The sequence below is a fragment of the Mastacembelus armatus genome, chromosome 3 (genome assembly GCF_900324485.2).
Source record: "Mastacembelus armatus chromosome 3, fMasArm1.2, whole genome shotgun sequence".
In the NCBI taxonomy this organism is placed as follows: Eukaryota; Metazoa; Chordata; class Actinopteri; order Synbranchiformes; family Mastacembelidae; genus Mastacembelus; species Mastacembelus armatus.
The window spans coordinates 8282530-8302249 of record NC_046635.1 but is presented as its reverse complement, the minus strand read 5'-3'; the positions used below and the strand labels follow the sequence as shown (position 1 = coordinate 8302249).

General features: G+C 41.0%; 2 protein-coding genes across 10 annotated transcripts in view; both read right to left on the bottom strand.

Moving 5' to 3' along the window:
* cdh15 (cadherin 15, type 1, M-cadherin (myotubule)) overlaps window positions 1-1748 on the bottom strand; it is a 28960-nt gene extending 27212 nt beyond the window's left edge. The window contains exons 1-2 of one of the 2 annotated variants that reach the window (XM_026319991.1): window positions 1635-1748; window positions 1059-1171 (exon numbers count right to left, since the gene is read on the bottom strand). The gene's annotated coding sequence lies outside the window, so the exon portion shown is untranslated. Of the gene's footprint in view, window positions 1-1008; window positions 1032-1058; window positions 1172-1634 lie in introns of those variants that run through there. The other variant, XM_026319992.1, reaches the window with a different exon arrangement.
* Window positions 1749-3322: 1574 nt separating this feature from the next.
* The window catches only part of acsf3 (acyl-CoA synthetase family member 3), a 29722-nt gene continuing 13324 nt past the window's right edge, over window positions 3323-19720 (bottom strand). For 2 of the 8 annotated variants that reach the window (XM_026320358.1, XM_026320357.1), the window contains exons 7-10: window positions 19249-19375; window positions 7081-7215; window positions 6644-6755; window positions 3325-4090 (exon numbers count right to left, since the gene is read on the bottom strand). In XM_026320358.1, coding sequence (XP_026176143.1) covers window positions 3976-4090; window positions 6644-6755; window positions 7081-7215; window positions 19249-19375 — 489 coding nt within the window. In that variant the 3' untranslated portion in view covers window positions 3325-3975. Of the gene's footprint in view, window positions 4091-6643; window positions 6756-7080; window positions 7216-7777; window positions 7846-14599; window positions 14614-19248; window positions 19376-19720 lie in introns of those variants that run through there. The other 6 variants (XM_026320364.1, XM_026320356.2, XM_026320361.1 and 3 more) reach the window with 6 other exon arrangements.

Genomic DNA, 19720 nt, shown 5'->3' with positions numbered 1-19720 from the left:
TTTTTTTAGTTGTATTCAACTGTAAAAACACAGACAGTGGTAAAATTAATATTAAGTAAAAGCACATAAACTCTAATAACAATATTTACTTAAACCATCAAAACTAAAAGAGCTCATTATGCAGTATGGTCCCAATTTATTGTCACATTAAATACTGTACTTAAATTCGTCACTTAAATACTGGTTTCATCTGTAAGTGGTACACTGATGTTGTAGATGGTCAAAATGGAGCCTTTTAAACATCTTCATATACTGTTGAATAGTATGTTATAAACTATGAATGTTTCTATGTAAAATCTTAATCTGAAAAGCAATTATACTATATAAAGTAGAAAAAAGTAGGATACCTTAATATGTATAAATTGAAAATACTCAAATACAAGTATCTTAATGTTGTACTTAATCCAGTAATTCCAACCACTGCACACAGAAGTGGAACTGCATTCAGTCCTTTTAGAAAACATGTGGAACATCACAAACAACAAGAAAAGTACAAAGAACTGATGATAATGTGAGAAATAAGAAAGGAAAAATGAGAGTGACAGATAGAAAGATGGAAAAAGGTCAACAGAGAAAAAGGCCAAGAGAAAACAGGGAGCAAGTCAGCAGGAATTTCACACATATGAAGCCCCAGGCTGAGCCAGTGAGGTGTAGCAGCTTTAGAATAAACATCAGCTCCATGTAAACAACAACCTGCATCTACAAGCATTGGTTATGCACCCCCACAGACCTAATGGGGTTCTGGATTCACTGATGTGTGTTTGTATGAGTGTGTACTATATACACAGTGTCCTGGGGGCTGAAGAGCCTTGCCTGTCATCCTCCTATCACTCCTCTCTCTACACACTTACATGCACAAAGTCTGTCATGTTGATCAAGTAGCTGCAGGCCCGAAGCTTTTTCTGATTGTCAAAAGTGTGCACATGAATGTATGACTGCATAATTGTAGCCCGACTTTCTGTTTGTGTCTGCAGTCGGCAACAAAGCAGCAGTGTCTCCGTGCCCTACCTTGAATTGAGACGGTATTGTGTTTCTGTGGCTTATTACTTCAGTCTGACCCGTTTATTATGCAGTGAGCATCAGAAGGAAGAGGGAGGAACTTCCTCCTCCAGAATCAGTCATGATGGACAGCTCTCACGCTGGCAGCAGAATGACGGGCTGACTGAGACTTCTGTGGGGACAGAACGACAGAGGATACGTTTTAAAATAACAGACTGTATGCACAAATCCAAATGCAAATGTTTTAAGCGCAGGGAGCACGTTATTACAGTGCCGATCTCTTTGCATTGCAAAGTCTAAATATTAAATGCTATTTCATATCAGGCACTCAAGGATGAAGCTCATGGTCACATTTCTGAAGTGCTGTGTCCATATAGCAACCTAAAATTCTCAGTTGGCTATCTAGCTATCTAATCTTTTCAAAGCTCAAAATGAATGGGCACAGTACATTTGCTACCTTTGCCCACAAACCTTTGGAATAGTTTACTACTTACCATGTGATCACTCTATTCAAATGACATTAAAAAAGAAAGAAACATGAAGATTCACTTATATTCATTTATGTTTCTTAAAGCAATGGTTCTCCATTGGGAAATATGCTTAATTTCAAATTGTTTTAGTATTATTGTTCATACCTGCGCATGTGTCCTTTGCTCTGTAGGACCTAATTGTCTGTCCATGTGTCACCCTTTGCCCTGTGATGAAGCTGCAAACTGTTAAGCATTTCTCTGTCTTCAACCAGGTTTATGCTGAGATAAGATTCAGAGAAACGCATAGAGAAAATGAATCAATGATTGAAAGAACTGGCATTCAATCAGTGTGCTTGATGTAATAAGAAAACTATTTTTGAAATGTAATACTGTTTCAATTCGTTGTTAGCTTGTGATGCCACCTGGTTCCAGTTATAACTGTCCATGGTTTGAAAAGGAAGCTAAATTAGTTTAGAAAAATAAACATTGTCTTGAAGGCAGGCTACACAAAAAAGTGAAACAGTGACAAAGCAAAAAGACACCAAAAACAAAAAGGCAATATAAACCCTGTCTACACTCTTTATAACATCACCTGCTTTTTAAACCTCTGTCACTCTGCACAAACTCTATGCCCTCACATAAACAACCTCACCGGTGTCCCCCATAACCCACCATTCAGGACCCTGGGGCCCAATAAGCAGCCATCTGCAGACAACCTCTTCCACCACGCTCCAGCAAACACATGCAGGGAGAGTCTGAATGTGTGTGTGTTTGAGAGAGAAACAGGAGGTGAAAGCAGTTCAAGGACATGAATACTCCATCAAGATCAGGTCCAGGGAATATCCACCAGCTTCCCTTCCTGCTTGTATGCACCAGGCGAACACAGGAACCTGTCCTGACTGCCCTCCTCCTTCCTCCAAATACACACACCTACAGTACAGTTTGTGTATTACTGAAAACCAGGTCTACTCTTTATTTTGACCCACTGCTGCTGGCTGCAGCCTCCGTGTGGCAGCCCCAGCCTTCCTGCCCGTGACCCTGGCTGACTCCCAGCTCTGGCGTGGGTGGTTGGGTGGGGCGGCAGGGGGATTTGGGGGGCACTGAAGCTGTCCTCTGTTGCTCTTGTAGCCCTGCCTGCTCATCCATCCTAGCCTGCCAGCCCACAGATCGATAGCTCTGCTCTCTTAATCAGGTCTCTGGTGACTGTGGGCGGACGAGTGTGTGTATGTTTGTGTGTGTCTGGACAGGAGGTTGTATCGGCTGGACATTGCACTTGTATTTCTTTCCATCTTCAGTTCTTAGGCTCTTCATCACGACTGTTTATCTCACCCACATTTTAGTGCTTCCTTCTCTCTGTCCTCTTCTTCTCCAAATCCTTTATATATCACTTGTTCAAAACTCAAAGCCATCCTCTAGCCAGTTCTAGTTAAGGCACCAGTCTGACAGTGCTGTTTTATATTTTTTCCCCTCTCTGTGCCTTTTCTTTCATCTCTTTGCAGACTATCTGCCTATTCTGGCAGCATGCCAGGACTCAGTCAAAACGAGTCCACAGTCAAGTTGGCCCTGGTGCCACTGCAATCTGTTTTGACTTGTGATGAAGACAGAAGAGGCGAAGTGTTGGAGAAATGGAGATGAAAAAGGATGAGAGGTTTGAAGAGCGAGCCGAGCGAGAGGGTTAGTCAGATGTAGTGCGGGGCATCCAGCTGTGGTGTTGTGCCTTGCTAGAGAACCCGCCTTCAGGCTCTCATCACACCTGTGTAACCACAGCTGCACAGATGCACACACAAGCACAGAGGAAACAAGTGTAACAAGACTCTGCTTCGCGAAAAAGCAGCAAACAAAAATAACTCCAAAACACTTTTTCACTTAAATCTGATAAAACATTTTAATTTTCAAATAAACATTTTTATTTCAAGTGCATCAGTGTGTGTATAATTATTAACAATTGAATCTTTAACAGTGTTCTCTCACTGATAAGATTTCAAATTCATTGTTTCTCCTATTCTACCACCACATTGTCTGGTATATTGCTCGGTGAGGGTGTTATTAACCAAAATTCCTGATTTCAGTCACGCCCCTCTATCAATAAAAATGGAATTCTGTATTCACTGATCACACAGTTTTCACCAATAATCTACCAAAATATAGTGTACCAAAACACTCACAAAATCACTCTTTACTAACAGGTACATCTGGGTTTAAGTCTTTTTAGTGGAAGAGTAACCTGTTCATGACACGGGAAATTATTCATTAGGCGTCAAATTGGACTACACGGGCTTTCCTGTCACATTAAGGCAAACTGAACAGTGTCCGTCCTGTATGGGAGTCTCTCTGTATTACACTACATTCCATAGACAGTATTGATGAGTATTGAGTCAGTATTAATGTTCTGCAGTGAAATGAGCTTCAGTAAAGAGAGAGAGAGAAAAGTATTTTCCCATGTACAGTACACCTGCAGTTCTTAAAGAAGGAACCTGTATGCTGCCATACATATCCAGTGGGCCAGTCATGGGGAAAAGTGTCGTAGAAGGTCCTTCTTGTTGACCTTACCCATCTGATTCCTTGGAATCTCTTCCACCAGCACCAGGCCTGTGGGGATGGTGTACGGCACCATGTGTTCCCTGCAATGAACGCAGATGTTAATACACCACTAACTGTTCACTGTCGAACGGAGATACAACTGAAACAAGCATGCACAAGGACACACAACAGTGATGTGTGCACAGACATTGATGGGAACATGTAAACACGCACATATGCAACAACAAAAAACAAAAACAAAAACAGAAAACAATTGCAAAACAAAGGCTAGCCCTGTGGCAGAGTACTCAAGATAAGGAGAGAAATGTCCTTCATATACTCTCCTCTCTAATATTCACAATTCGCCTTCGAGATACAGACAGTTGCCTTCATACAAAACAATATAATCACTGAGATGAAAAAAATAATAATAATGATAATAATAAAAGGAAAAGCAGAAGGCTAGGATAATTAAAACCGTTTTATTTTTTTCCCCGTTTTGAGTGCGCGGTTGTTACGTGAAGTCTTAAAGCCTGGAGGTTTTTTATTTTCTTCTAACCTAGTTTGTTTGTTTGTTTGTATGTGAGTGTGTGTTCCTGTGTGCATGCTCATGGTGCGAGTGAGCATAATGACTCATACTGCTGCCATCAAACACTCCTTTCAGCAGATGTCTCTGTCTCTCTGACTCACTTAGTAAAGTGTGAGTGAGTATTTGTCCGTGCATACACATCTCTGCAATGAGCCTTGCACGTGTCATCAATTTCTTCGGGGCAGTTTCTTTGTGCATGCGTGAGTGTTCGAGGCAGTGTGGGATGCAGAAGGTGTGACAGAGATTCAGACTGACAGCTGAAGCCAGGGCACTGAAGAGTGAGCATCCATCTACTTGTTTATGTCTCATTTTATCTCTTTCCTACACTCCGGCCACAGCAGTGGGCTTTGTGCTGGGAATGGCTGTCTGCTGGCAGCACCCGTGGTGTGTGTGTGTGTGTGTGTTTGTAAGCGTGTGTGTGTTTCTGTGTGTTAACCTGGGCGGCATTAGTAATCCACCATGCTGGACCAGCAGGCCACAGCAGTAGGATCTAACGCCCCCACACCATATGGAGCCTACAGCTTTGTCTCACATACACACAGACACACACACACACACACACACACACACACACACACACACACACACACACACACACACACACACACACACACACACACACACACACACACACACACACACACACACACACACACACACACACACACAAATATAGAACTCAGAGATATGAATAAATGATAGTGACGAGCAGCAGAAAGGATTGTGCAAAGGACAAAAGGAAGAAAAGTGTATAAAAAGGGATTTTTATGATAAGGAGTAGAGTAAAACAAGAGGAAAAAAAATAAGAAAGAAGATTGTTTGAGCCTAAAAGCTTCCTAAAGTGGAGAGCTGTATGTCACCAGCAGCTGTCTGCGATAGACAAAATAACCTCCACTGACATTTAGAACGGGTGGAAAAAAACCTTAGCTCAGAAGACAAAGCCCTTCGTAACAACCACTTGTTCACTTCCTCTATATCTGCCTCTTTTTCATCTCCTGTCTTTCCGTCAGCTCCCCTCATTAGTCCATCTCTGGCCTCTCTTTCTTTCACATCCTTTCCTATTGATCAGAGGACTTCAGGGCCAGTCACTGGGGATACAGTATGTGTGCTGAACTGCTTGGAGAGCTACAGAGTCTGCATTAGGAGTCTTCATTTGTTTACCACAGGATTGACAAAAAGCTGAGGAAACTGTCTTCTTGAATCAGAGTAATAAGATTTAACCGAGACAGGGTCAACACGGCTTTGCAATAACGGGATATGGTGGTCTTTTGTTTTGTGAATTCAGGATGGATTGGTTGTAATCAACACGGTTATTCAGGTCATATTCTCCACTGGTGGTGTGGGAGTGGAGGTCACCTGATGCAGCCAAAACACTTTAAAAGTGGGCAGGTGACCCAGAGGTTAGTCATTTCATCCTTTCAGGTCATTCAGACATAAAAACAACACTGTGTTAAAAAAATGAAAAATGCTGGTTTAGAGTGGGCATGAGGTTACAGTAAGACAAAATATGATGCAGGAAGATGAGTTTGGAATAATAGATCTGTGAGTCTGTGCCCTGTTAGATGCACAGTGGATTACAATACTATTGCAAAGAATTTTACAACCCAGCAACCATTATTTTGTCCTTCACCTGAGCAACAGCAAAGTAAACAGTGCAATTACACTGTTAACACTGCAAAGTCAAAGCAATAATAACTCTACTTGCACCATGAATGTGATCTTGCATGTGTTTAATTAGCTAAACATACTGCATTGCTGTGTGGCAAATGTAGAGGCAGGTTTTACTTTTTTGTAAGACAACCCTGCATCTTTATGCCAGAAATGAATGAAGGGGCTGCATTTTATTTATGCAGTGCTGAGTATATGTCAGGATGCAGGTATATTTCCCTGTGTTTGAATGTAGTGCCTGTGAGCAAAAATGAGGAGATCTATCAGCAATAATATGCTGCTAACACTGTAGCCCAGTGTCTTAATAATCAGACTGTTTCATGAGTTGAGCATCATTATTTCATTAGGGAGCTAACCAATAGGCAGGGTCTACAGAGGAAAGATTGCCCAGCATTACCTTGCCCAGATCTTCAACTCTGGCAGGGTCATACTCTGGCCCTTCTTCAGCTGCACCACTGCAGTGACTTTCTGACCCCAAATGGCATCTGGGGTCCCGATTACAGCCACATCTGTGAAGTTAAAAATCACATTAAGCAGACAGGCTGTTGTCAAGGTTAAAAAGCTGACTCTTATCTTTAATTAGAGGATGTTTACATGCACATTAGAGTGTAGGAATTGTTGCCCTTTTCCTAAACAGCCCATTAATTTTAGGGGCCAGTTAAGACCATTTCATTGTTTAGTCATAAAAAACTCCTCATTCATACAGTTAAGATAACTCATTGACACTTTAACTTCATCATCATTTCATCTGACATGTTGTCTTCTGTAAAACCCAGCCAAAACAATGTGCCTGATTCTTACTACTTACAGACAAAACCTGCATATCATTTTTACCTATGATGTCTGGGTGAGCCAATAGGTGGCGCTCTACCTCGAGTGCACTGATCTTGTAGCCACCACTCTTAATGATGTCAACACTGCTGCGGCCCATGATCCAATAAACTCCGTCTTTATAGACCGCCGTGTCTCCTAAAAGACATACGTATCCATACAATGAGACAGGGTGGTTACTTTTTTTAATCTAAAAACATAACCCTTTGCAGCATGAAGGCTCTATAGTTTTACAATTCATTGCTTTTAAATTATACGGATGGAACGAAATCACCTGCTTACTAACTTTTTCTCCAAATATAATTATTCTAAGATGCACTTGCCAAAAAACAACCTCATTTACTGTAAATTACTATGAATGGCTCCTTTAAGCATAAGGAACATTTAGGAAAAGAAACATTTATACTAATCTTGGTGAAAATGAATTAAACTGAAGAAAAAAAAGCAGCATATATAGTATAAATATAATCACACTTATACTAACACTTTTGTCACCTTTATTTCTAAATAGAAGTAGGGCAAGTAAATTGGTTGAATGTAAGGTGTGTTTGTGTGCATGAATGCATGTGCTTGGGACAGAGAAAAATCAGTGTGCAAGGGAAAGATAAGTGTTTAATAGCCAGCACACGCACACCCACTTATATGTGTTCTAAATTCTGATTTAGAAAGATGCTATATAGATAAATAAATAAATGAATACCTAGGTGTCTGGGGGACAGGTGTGGGGGAGGATGAATACAGTATGGGGGATGTGGGGCTCAGCTGGGCCTGGGGATGACGAGCAGAGGAAATGGGTCAGTATGGATCAGTGGAGAGAAACACAGGGATAGAAAAATGGACAAAGAAGGGAAGGAGTGCAGAGACAAAAAAGGGACAGGAAGGTGTACCATTGGATTATTACAGGTAGTGTGTCTACATTTGGGACCTAGAGGGAAAGTGTGTGTGTGTGTGTGTGTGACACTGTGATGCTGTAGTTGGTTGGAGGGTTGAACAAAGGTGGAGGAAAAGAAAGGTCAGTAAAGGGGCATGGATCAGGGTCATTTTGTAGCTCCACCAAGGACATGGAGGACAATTTGGCAGCACTGTCGCTGGAATTGAGGGGGTTTAATGAGCTGATGAGGAGTTCACATTCCACAATGACACACAAGTATACTGTACACAGTGAGTTTTTAAAGGGACAGAACAGCTGCTGCCCACTTTCTTGTTTTCAATTTTTACAGTGGCTTCAGAAAGTATTGAGCCTATTACCCTATCACTTTTTGCACGCTTTTAAAAGAGTAAAATTGACCATATGTTAACACTCTATAACACATAATGACAGTGAAATAATTTTTACACATTTGGCAAGTTCATGAAACAAACCCAAAACTAAAATCTCTCTTTTATAAAAGTATTCAGACACTTTGCTGTGGTACTCCAAACTGTGGTGAGGTATATCCATTTTCCTTGAGATGTGCCAGGACCTTCACTAGAGTGCATCCTTGGCCAATCACATTGATTGAACATAGTTTGGAAGTACACACTATAATACCCACATTCCAAAGACCCCTGCTCTACTCCGGACCTAGAAATTTTGGATGTTCCCAAGGGGACGAGAATGAAGCGGCTTTGGTCGAGATCTAAATGTGAACAGGAACGGGGCATCTTCGACTGGGAGTGTCTGCGTTGTATAAAACAGGCAGCTGACCACTACCGCTCATTCCAATTTTTAGTGCAGACCAAACAACACCTCCAAGTTCCCATCAATCAACATCTGTTGTCACAAGATGCCTCCCCATGCAAAGGCCACGAGAGGCATAGGCAAGTGTAAGAGAGAGGTGGTGCAGGCACATCCGATGTTGCACATGCTGTTGATGTCAAAGAGCCAGAGGGATAGCTGTATAAAAAAGTGATAGCAGTGTGCTGTTGGAGAAGGACTTGTTTTTTCAAAAGCACAATATTTAGCAACACACCTCAAGCTTGATCTATGGTGTGCAAGAGACGATGATGAGCAAATAACTGTTGAACAGCAGAGAGCGACTGCTTTATTGAGAAAAGAGAGCATCTTAGTCTGGATAGGCGTAAGTACAGCAGAATGTCCCATGAGTTGGTCATCAGCAGCGTATCTACAGCATAAGTAGGATGGTAATTGTTGGGAACAGAGCATTGTCATTGATTGGGTAAAAACAGGACCTAAGTGTGAAATGAATCGGGAGAGAGTGGAAACAGCGTGAACAGGTCCTAAGTCTGTGGAATGTGGGTATAAGGTTTTGCAGTTCACACTGCACACAAGGCAAGCCATGAAGTCCAATAAGCTCTCTGTAGACCATCATCATAAAAATGTGGCAAGGCATAGATCAGGACAAGAGATCTAAATCCACTTCTAAAGCTAAAGTGGCCTCAGCAATTGTGAACTAGAAGTTGGATGAAAACACCATGACTCTTCGTAGAGTTGACTGATCGACCAAGTGGTCAGGGAGGTGATTGAGAACCCAATGGGCAGTCTAACAGAGTGTCAGAAGTCCTCTGCAGAGATGTGAAAATTTACCAGAGGTAGGACCATGGCAGCAGGGCTCCAACCATCAGGCTTTTATGGTAGAATGGACAGACTGAAGTCACTCTGAGTAAAAGGCATTTGACAGTTGAGAGTTCAGCAAATAGTATTTAAAGGACTATGATGAAAAAAATACTTTCTCATAGCTCCAAACACTATGTCTGGCTATCAAACTTTAAAAGTGTACTGTATATGTTAGGGGAATGAACTATTTTGGTGGTCTTACACAAGGAGACCTGGGATTCATTATCACAGCATCTCTAAAATCTGTGGTACAGCCCTGCTCAAAACATTTCCACCAGGTTAAGCTGTGTATGTTTGCAGACACTACAGCAGAAAAACCTGATATATGGACTCAATAAAGGAAAACAACTGGCCCCCCTTACCTGGAATAAACACGATTATATTTTGATGGTGGTCTGTTTTTACTGCCATCTTCCGTCTGTCCTCTACTGTGTCATTTAATCTTATTTATTCACTGCTCTAACCCTGTATCCCAATATACGTCTGGCATTTTTGTCTACTTATTCAGCTTCTCTTGATCTAGTATGAGCCAAACACGCACAACTATGTTTTTTTTATTTGATTTTATTTTAGTCCCATCCTTACCCTCCATTTTTCTCTCTCGCTCTAGAGTAGCTCTCATCACATCTCCTGTTTCCTCCTCTCCACCTATCTTCCCTTCTCCTCTTCCCTGACTTGCCTGTGTGCTTCAGCATCAATAGAGGGCCCATCTGTTCCCATACATCACGCACTTCATTTCAGTTTATTAGCTGGGATAAATCATAAATATTTCATTATACATCACGGGCGGCTGTCGCCTGCACACCGACAATTTATCACTGCTGCCCTCTCTGCCGGCTTGCCACGGCGGCTATAAGCTTTCCAGTCTATTAAACAAGATTGATACAGTGTGTAAATTTAGATATTGGGAATTTCTTCACAGACCACTGCTCTGCACTGATAGGCCAGGGTAACAGGGGGGGAGAGGGAGGATGGAAGAAGAGGGGGAGAGAACAGAATGGGAGTAGAGGAGCTTGGCTGGGTGTTAACACCAGTAATGTAGTTACAGGGTAGTTACATTTTCCCCTTTTCTCCTCCTCTTTTTGATAAGGGGAAAAAGAAAAGAAAAAGTGTCTGAATAATTTGGTTACAGCCATGTAACTCTCTCGTCTTATGCAAATAGATAGGTGAACAGAGCAGTTTATATGCACGTGGATAAGCTGTGTGTCCTGTGTGTGTATGCATGAGCTGAAACAAATAAAAAATACCATAAAATTTGTCCATTTGGCTGTAAACGTTTAAGCCTAGAGGAGGGAAATGGAATTAATGAAGTAATGTTTAACAAAAGCATTTACAAGAAACACTCAAGACAACATACTTGACTTGAGTTTGAAGTACTTATCCAGGACTCTTTGACCTTGTCTCTTTGAAGAGAATAAAATAACGAGGGATAGAACAGCATGTTTGGATAGAGGCACGAGTGGGAATAGTGATTGGAGAACACAGACTGATAAAAGAGGAAAGGAGGGCGGGAGAGAGATTGTTGGGAACTGTGTTAGTAGGACGCACACACATACACGCATATATACTGTATGTACACACACCTAACACATAGACACACACACACACACACACACACACACACACACACACACACGCACACAAACACTACTTCAGGCATCAGAGACTCTCTGCCATTATGTGTTATGGCGTCGGAGGCAGATATGGCCGAATGGCTTTCTTAATTAAAACGATAAGAAGCCTAATTGCACTGGGCTTTCATCTCATTCTGAGGCATTAAAGAAAGTGAAGGCACACAGTGTAGGGAAAAAAAGAAATAAAAACAGATCAAGACTTTAACTGAGGATGGAGGGCAGAGAAAACTTCCATAAAGTCTTTCAGAAAGCAGGAAAATTACATTAGTTTTATGCACACAACTTCATTCTGTAATGAAGTAATTGAAACAGGACAAAATCAACACTCGATTATTTTAAGCCACTAATTATCGTTTTGTTAACTGGAAAAAACATTATGAAGAGTAGTGTGTTATCAACAGTTTTAGTTATTATAACAACAGCTATTTTTCAGAGTACTGTCAAAAAAAAAAAAAAAAAGCCTTTAGGGAATTAGATTTTATAACAAACAAATGACTGAACTTCACCTCTGCTATCATTAGTGGTGGAAATTTTTTACATTATTGAACAAGCAGAGAGAAAAGATTTGATTTCGTGGTGATGACAGGGGCTAATGTAAACACAACTCAGAAAACATAAAAGCAACATTTATAATGAAACATTTCATCTTTACACAGACATATAATATTTTTAATAAAACCAGCAGGTGAAATGTAACCAAATACCTAATTGTTTCTTAACACATGGTAATGTATGCTAATATATTTAACTAAATGTTGATCATGCCTAATCTATTTAATATTTAATAGACTGAATGTGATGCACTCAGGTTGGAGCCTAAATTTAGTCCAGACAAGGCAGGTAAGATCTGCCTGGCTGCACCAGGCTTTTGGCTCTTTACCCATCAAACAAACTATTTGCCTCTCTCCCTGAGTACCCACTCAACAAACACTAAGAGCTGGCAGGGAAGCAGCATGGAAGCTCTACAGTGATAGTACCATTCACGTCACCTCAGAAAATGTGAACAATAATTTGACAAGGTTCAAAAACAGCTTTGGCTTGTTGACAGTGCTTTCCCCAAATCTTTAATTTCTGTCGATGCTGCGCTCTCTGCCTCTGTCGGCAAAGACGTAACTATAGATGCCTTATATCCACACAACTGTTCAAAATTACACAGGCACACAGACAGCTTTGTTTTTTTGGGGTTTTTTTAGACAAAAAAGAAAGGCATGAAAGAAAAGGGCAGTGTGACATATGACAAAGGCCAACTATAACAAAAAACACTTCAGCCTGCTGCCAGTGGCATTGCTGCTAGAAGTGTCAGGAAAGGAGAGAGGGAAAGAAAGCAGAGACACAGTTTCTGTAGAGGTGACAGAAGTCATCTATTAGTTTGTCAGAACCCTCCTGCCGCATATCATATTTTACTGTTACTGAAATAGATAAAAATAAGTATTAAATGAGTGCGAGAATAGAATTTCAGCCTGACCTTAATAAGGACCATGTGTGGTACTTAGAACATGTACTTTTGTGTGCACACCCCACACAAACCTGAAGATGTGTTCCCATTAATAGCAGATGTGTCCTTTGTGTATCCTCAACATCATTTGCACAGTTGTCTTGGGGATGGAAGACATTCATCTTGTCTTATCTACTGTTGTTCCATGAAAATCTCATTAATTCCTGTCTTTTCACTGCATTTGATAGTTTACAGAATTTCTTATTGACTGGAAAAAAATTCTGATCCGAGCCATCAGTACACTTCTGTGTCAAGGTGCTGTCAGTGCTTCAATGGAGACATCAAGATTTAATATATTAAGAGTTTTATTGGCCCAGTTAGCAACATTTCCACACCCAGCCAAAGTTTTAAGAATAAACAACATCAACAAATCACTTTGAAAACATAACCCTACATTGTAGTGAGTGATTTATACTACTTTCGGCTCTGTCAGCTAACACACACAGCACTTAATCCAGAAAGACACAAAAGCGCTTTGTGAGCTAAACAGTTACAGATCTTGTGAACGCCGGATAAACTGTGGAGACAATAACTGTATTTTAATTTTTGAATAAATGCAGTCAGCTGCAGTCTCCACAAATATCTAAGCATAGCAATAAAAACTTTACTAATAGTTTCTATCGTCAACAATAACTCAACAGTGTTTTAGTTGAAAAGAAATACTATTTGACAGCCATGTTGTGTTTATACATGCCTCTGCATGAGTGTTTAAAGTGAGCCCCATGAGGAGATGCTTCTCGGCAAAAAGGTACAAGTGGAGTCACAATCTTTCATCACATTCAGCACAACCTAAACTCTCACACTGCAGGTTAAAGCTGAGTGTCCTCCATCACTGCGGAGAGGAGAAACCTATCTGCACAAGAGATGTGAGAGGTCTAATTGTGAGTCATGCCTCTTCTTAGAGTGACTGTAAACACTTAGCATATATGAATATTAATGTTCCACATTAAAGCCCCGATGGCTAGATGGAAGAGTTAATGAGGATAAATAACAGACAGCCAAGCAGTGAAATCTCAGCTCTGACATTATTTATCATCCTTAACTTTTGTCACAGCTCCTTTTTTAGTAATTAATATCGTACAAGAAAGCACTTTGCACTTGGATGAGTGATCTAATTTGTTTAATATAATGCAATTAAAGGAGCTTGAATTGCTTTATGTTAATGTTACTGATTATATTCCTTGCTGGGTTGCCTCTCCACCAGCAGATAACAAGCTGAGCTTGAGGATTGATGTCTGTCTCAGATCTGCCATGTTCATCAAGCAAACTACTTAACTGCCATTTACATGCTCCTACTCTGAATCACACATATCTGATATATTGACTCCAGAAAACAGCCATCAATTATAAAGCCTCTCTACTGAGCAAACCAGATTTCAAAACTCAGATGAGTTTTACTTCTGGTACATTTGAAATCATAATACTTCTTCTGTCAGAAAATGGATCACAGTGCCAGATACCTTAACTAGTCTGCAAAGTTCTGATAAAGTTTAGTGGTTAATGTGAAAGTGTTTAGATTAACTTGGTTTAAAAAAAACAAAAACGGCAGTACCATGTGTTGAAACCCTGGCTGTAAATGTTACAGGCTGGTTTGAACAAAGTGCTGGAAGGCTGGGGTGCTGGTGAATCCCACTGGGACCTCTGACACTGGAGTTAGAGGACACAGTGTGACTTGGGGTGAAACATGACATTGGGAACGCAGAGCCGGATGGAGGTGGAAAAGACGAGAGCACAGCTGGGAGCAAAAGTGCACAAATGACTGGTGATGGCTCTGCAGGATATGAGCCACATGTCAGTGTGTGTGCGGAGAATTTACCCTGCAGACCTGGTGCTCACCTTTACAGCTGCAGCTACACGTCTCTCCGACACACAAACAGATAAACACACGCACATTTACTCACACAAGTCCTCAATAGCCCTCAGTAAAGCTATGGGGATAACATCTTTTTGAAATGTTTAACAATCATATTATAATATATATATATATATATATATATATATATATATATATATACACACATACACATATAATATATACATATTATAAGACCATAAGACTTAAATCATAAAAATGCTTTTGGTTAGGAATCAAAATTTCAACCTGAAACAAAAAATATTTGCCACTCTGTGGATTGTGGCTCTTACAGGGTTCATTTGACTCTCATTTGTAGGTTCTGTGGGAATAAGCCATTAGGAATGTGAAACTGAGCTGAAACGACAAGGATTTAACCCCTTCATTAAGTTTTTTGCCCCTGGTCGTAGGTCTCACCAAGCTAATTAAATAAAAAATGAATCATAAAATCAGGCAGGGCTACAACCAGCCCCCAAACACAGCTTCTTTTTCATTTACTCCAGCAGCCGAGCCTTCATTATTTATCAGTGAAATGCAAATTTTGGAAACTGCTACTGCTTTCCCACGAGTCCTTACTTATTTATGATTGATTTCAGAGTATCATAATCCATTCTGGACTATCTTAGTTGGTAGAGACTGAAGAAAAACTAATCCTACTCACACTTTCAGTTTTTGCCACAATATACTCTCACATCTGTTTGCCCCCAACTTTGTCTTTTTGTGTTTAGACTTTAACTAAAACCCTTGTTGTCTTGTCAACGTGAGCTGATCTGTCATTGCAGCTCTGGAAAGTAGACAAATGTAAAGCAGAAAAAGAGGAAAAAAAGTGGGAGGGGATCAATGTGCTGAGAGACGCTTGTGAAGAGGAGAGGAAAGAGAGAGCACTCAGGAGAAGGTGACAGCTTCCCTATAGAGCTACCAGTCAAGCTGCAGCACCCGCTTGCAGCAGAGAAGACACCTCTGGCCAGCTGAGAACCTATTGATCTAAACTCGCACACTCCTATGTGCTGGCTAGCTCCCCTTTGCCTTCTCCTCCTACTGGTCTGTCAGTCTCCCCTATTAGCTTTATTTTCTTCTCAGACTTCATCTGTGTTAGTTGCACAGTGCAAACAGAACATCCATCCATCTTCTACCACTAGTCTATCTCAGGGCTGACAGACAATCACACGCACTGTCACACCTACAGGTGCCAATTAGCCTAACCCCAAACTGCATGTGTATGAACTGTGTGAGGAAACCAGAGAACCCATCACATACAAAGAACATATGAACTCTGAACAGAAAGACCACAGATTTGAAAAGGATTCAAACCCAAAACTGTCTTGCTGAGAGGGAACAATGTTAATCACTGCACCATGCCACTCACGAACAGAAGAGTCTTTTTGAATGTAATAGCCTAGTGCTTTATTTAATATACCTTTTTATAACAGGGAGGAGCATGAGTCTCTGCAGGACTGAGGGCTTTTTACCTATCTGGTTTTCTGTGCATGTATAAGGTCGGTTGAAGTAGAAAAAATTGTATTAATAAAAAGCAAATGTGATAAAGTACAGCGGAAAGGTGTTACTGGAAATTAGTTCGACTGTTTACCTTGGTGTGCCCAACTCGTAACATTCACATAAAACTAGTGGAGACTCATTTATTTGCATTTTCTTCATTGTAGGTGTGAAAGATTTCTGCATACATATACAGTATATTATTAGTTTATGCTTGAGTGTTGATTAATTAAAAATTGTAGAATGTTTTAAAATTTACTGATTTTGAATTTTCTTTCGACAATGAAAGATATTTAACCTAAAAGTGATGTATCTCGCAAACACTGTACATTACTTCTGTTCTACATTAACTCTTCTGATCTTAGATGTTGTATGTCTAAAGAGACATCAGATTTAAACCAGAAGGACTAATTTTTTAATTCTCTTTGCCTCAGCTAAAATTCTGGTGCAATCACAATAGAAGCTAGTTTGATAATGACAACTATTATTTTTTACCCTGAGTTGAGTCTGTCAGGCAGCATACAGATCCTGCCTCCTTCACCTCAACTGGCAAGACTGAAGGAGAGTCGCAGCCCTAGTTTAAAAGCAGTACATTTAAGTCAAACCTCTAAAAAAGCATTCTGGTGTTGAACACCTTTCATTTTCTATCCGTGACCCAAAGGTCAAATCCTGAAGAATGTAGAAAACCTGACACACAAAAAGCTCCAGGGAAAGGTGACAAAGGATCAGCCAGGAGTTAGCAACTCAGAAATGGAGTGCAAGGAGAAGACAGATTGCTAGAGAGAAAGGTGCAGTGTGAAACAGGGAGCAGGTGTGAGGGTAAAAAGGGTAAGAGTGTGAGAGGGAAAGCACTAGCTAAAGACAGGGTTAAGTGCAAGAAACAAGCATCTAAAACAACCTATACACTGACTGCACATGGCAGGCTTTGGTGTGTGTATGTGTGGACAAGACTAACTTGTGTTGTGTTGTACCACCCACATCAGTATGTGCCACATAAAGCAAAATGTAAAAACTACAACTCTGATTTTACGGGGTGTCTAAACATTTTTATGGACATGATGCATCCTCTAGTCCGTTGGTTGCCAGACACTGATGCCAAGATTCCCCAACAATTTGAAAAATGATTTTAAAGATTAGCAAAACCTTCAGGTTTTGGAGACAAGTTAGTATGGAACAAAAGGACATTTGCAACCTGTAAATGACTATACTTCTACAACACTGACAGACAGAAAAAATGTTGCAACAGAACCAAAGATACAGTCTTCTTTTATTCCATGCATTCTTCTCCCTTGTTAAAAGTTGAAGCCTACATAACACAAAATGCAATTTGACCACAGACAGCATGGTCAAAGATTCATATAATGCCAGAAGAGATGTAATGTAATGTAACCTTGAACTTCTAACCTAAACCAGACAAGAAGAGTGGGCTACTGAGGTATGGAAAGCTCATTTCTCATTTCTTACTTCAAATCTTCTTACTTTTTTTTCTCCCATTTTCAAACACTTGTCAGTCGAGGCAGTTCATCAGAGTTTGTACAGTCCCCTCTGGAGCCTCAAAAGATTCTAGGTTCTAACTTTTTGCACATATAGTACTCCAAAAGACCTTTAAACAGACTTTGATTTTTCTAAACATGTGACATTATAACGTACATAAACTTGTACTTCTGTTCAATCAAAGAACCAGATATTTTCTAACTTGGTTGCTCATCTTCTGAACAGATGATACATAGAACATAGGAGTTTTGAAAGTGCCTCAACTGCCACCTAGCACTGTCTGAGCAAAAAATAAACAGGACTTTTACGTCTGGAAGCCTGGATGAAAACACTCCTTCAGCTTCACAACTATATATACGTGTGTGTGTGCGTTTAAGTTGGCATCAGGGAACACAGGCAGGTGGGTGGGCAAGGAACATGTTTGATAGCTTCCTATAGAGTAGTCCACAGTGTGTGTGTGTGTGTGTGTGTGTGCGCGCGCGCGCGTGTGTGTGTGTGTGTGTGCGCGTGCGTGTGGCTTGAGGGACCAGTCTGTGGGGAGCTGATTGCACAGGCTCTCATTATGTGGCCAGTGGCTGTAATGGAGTGTGACAGCAGCATGCTGTGCTCTGGATCTCTGTCCTTCCAGCCTGCAAAGCCAATTAAACACACTCTGCCCTGCTCTCCCACTGCCTCACTTTCCATCACTCCTTCATTGCTGCTTTACCCCTCCCCTTCCCCCCATGACCACTAGCTCGCCATCCTTACCTTGCCCGTCTCTACTCTCTCGCCTTACATACCACCCCCTGTAGCTGACTCCTACCTGCTTTCACCACGACATCTCCAAATTCAATACTTCCAGCTCTTTCCTCACTCTTTTGCTTCTGGCTCTTATTTCATGTCATCTACATGACAATTCAAAGCCCCAGATGCTTCTGACCTCCCTTCTACACTCCTCAGCCAAACTAACACCTGTCTCCCAGTGGCTTTACAGAAAAGCAAGGCTCTTTTTTTGGGGGGGGGGGGGGGGAGTGCTGGTCTGCAGGGAGAGAGAGCCTCTGATGACAGTTTCCCTCTGTGCTACTACACACACACACTAAAAGAGGGGGAGAGAGGAAGAACGAGAGAGCAATACTTGGTTCCTCAAGACCCAGAGCAGTCACAACCACTTAGGAGGAAAAATGCCCTGCAGCACCAAAAACACACATAGTCCATTTATCACTCCCTCATAGTCCCTCGCAATGAATGTGTGTGTGTGTGTGTGTGTGTGTGTGTGTGTGTGTGTGTGTGTGCGTGCGTGCGTACACATACACATACACACACACACACACACACACACACACCAGAGGCAGAAATATACACTCACTTTGTAACTGTGGGTGGGTGTGTATGTGTGTGTGTGCTGCCTGGACTAGACCCTTGGTTTTTAAGTGTTTAAAATCAAGCCCTGAAAGTGCAATCTACAGCCCAGATGAAAAAATCTTTTGACATCTTTCCTCCTCCTGTGAATCCCCCTGACAGTACCACTCATGTAGATGTAGCAATTAGTGGCAGAATTCACTCCCTCCAAGGGAATGTGTGTGAATATGTGTGTGTGTTTGTGCTGTACAGGGGGTGAGTTTCAGTGAGTTAAGAAACAAACGAGGAGGAGCGAAGAGTCTGGTACCTGTTTTGAACCAGCCATCAGCAGTGAAACACTCTGTGGTCTCCAGAGGTTTATTCCAGTACTCTTTAAAGACAGATGGACCCCGAACCAGGAGCTCTCCCTCTTTCCCCTCCAGACCCGGACGGACCTGTGGCATATTCACAGAGAGAAATAAAGAGACCAAGATGAATGGAAAAGCCAGTTTAAAGGAGCTGAGTGCATTTTAAATTAGACAGAATCCTGTTTTAAATCACTATCTAATTGATTGCCAGGTGATGTACTAGAGAACAACAGCAAGACAACAATTGTTAAACTGAATCTAATCTGTAACTAGATTTATAAAGGCAAAATACTGCCTTGCCATGGGCATTAAAAAGAGACAAATAAGAACATCCCACATTTTACATTTATTTCTGGAAAATATGCAGTCTCTATTGACACCGTGGCTTGTAGACTTTGCATTTGGAGTTTTAAATTTAAAATCAGCTACATT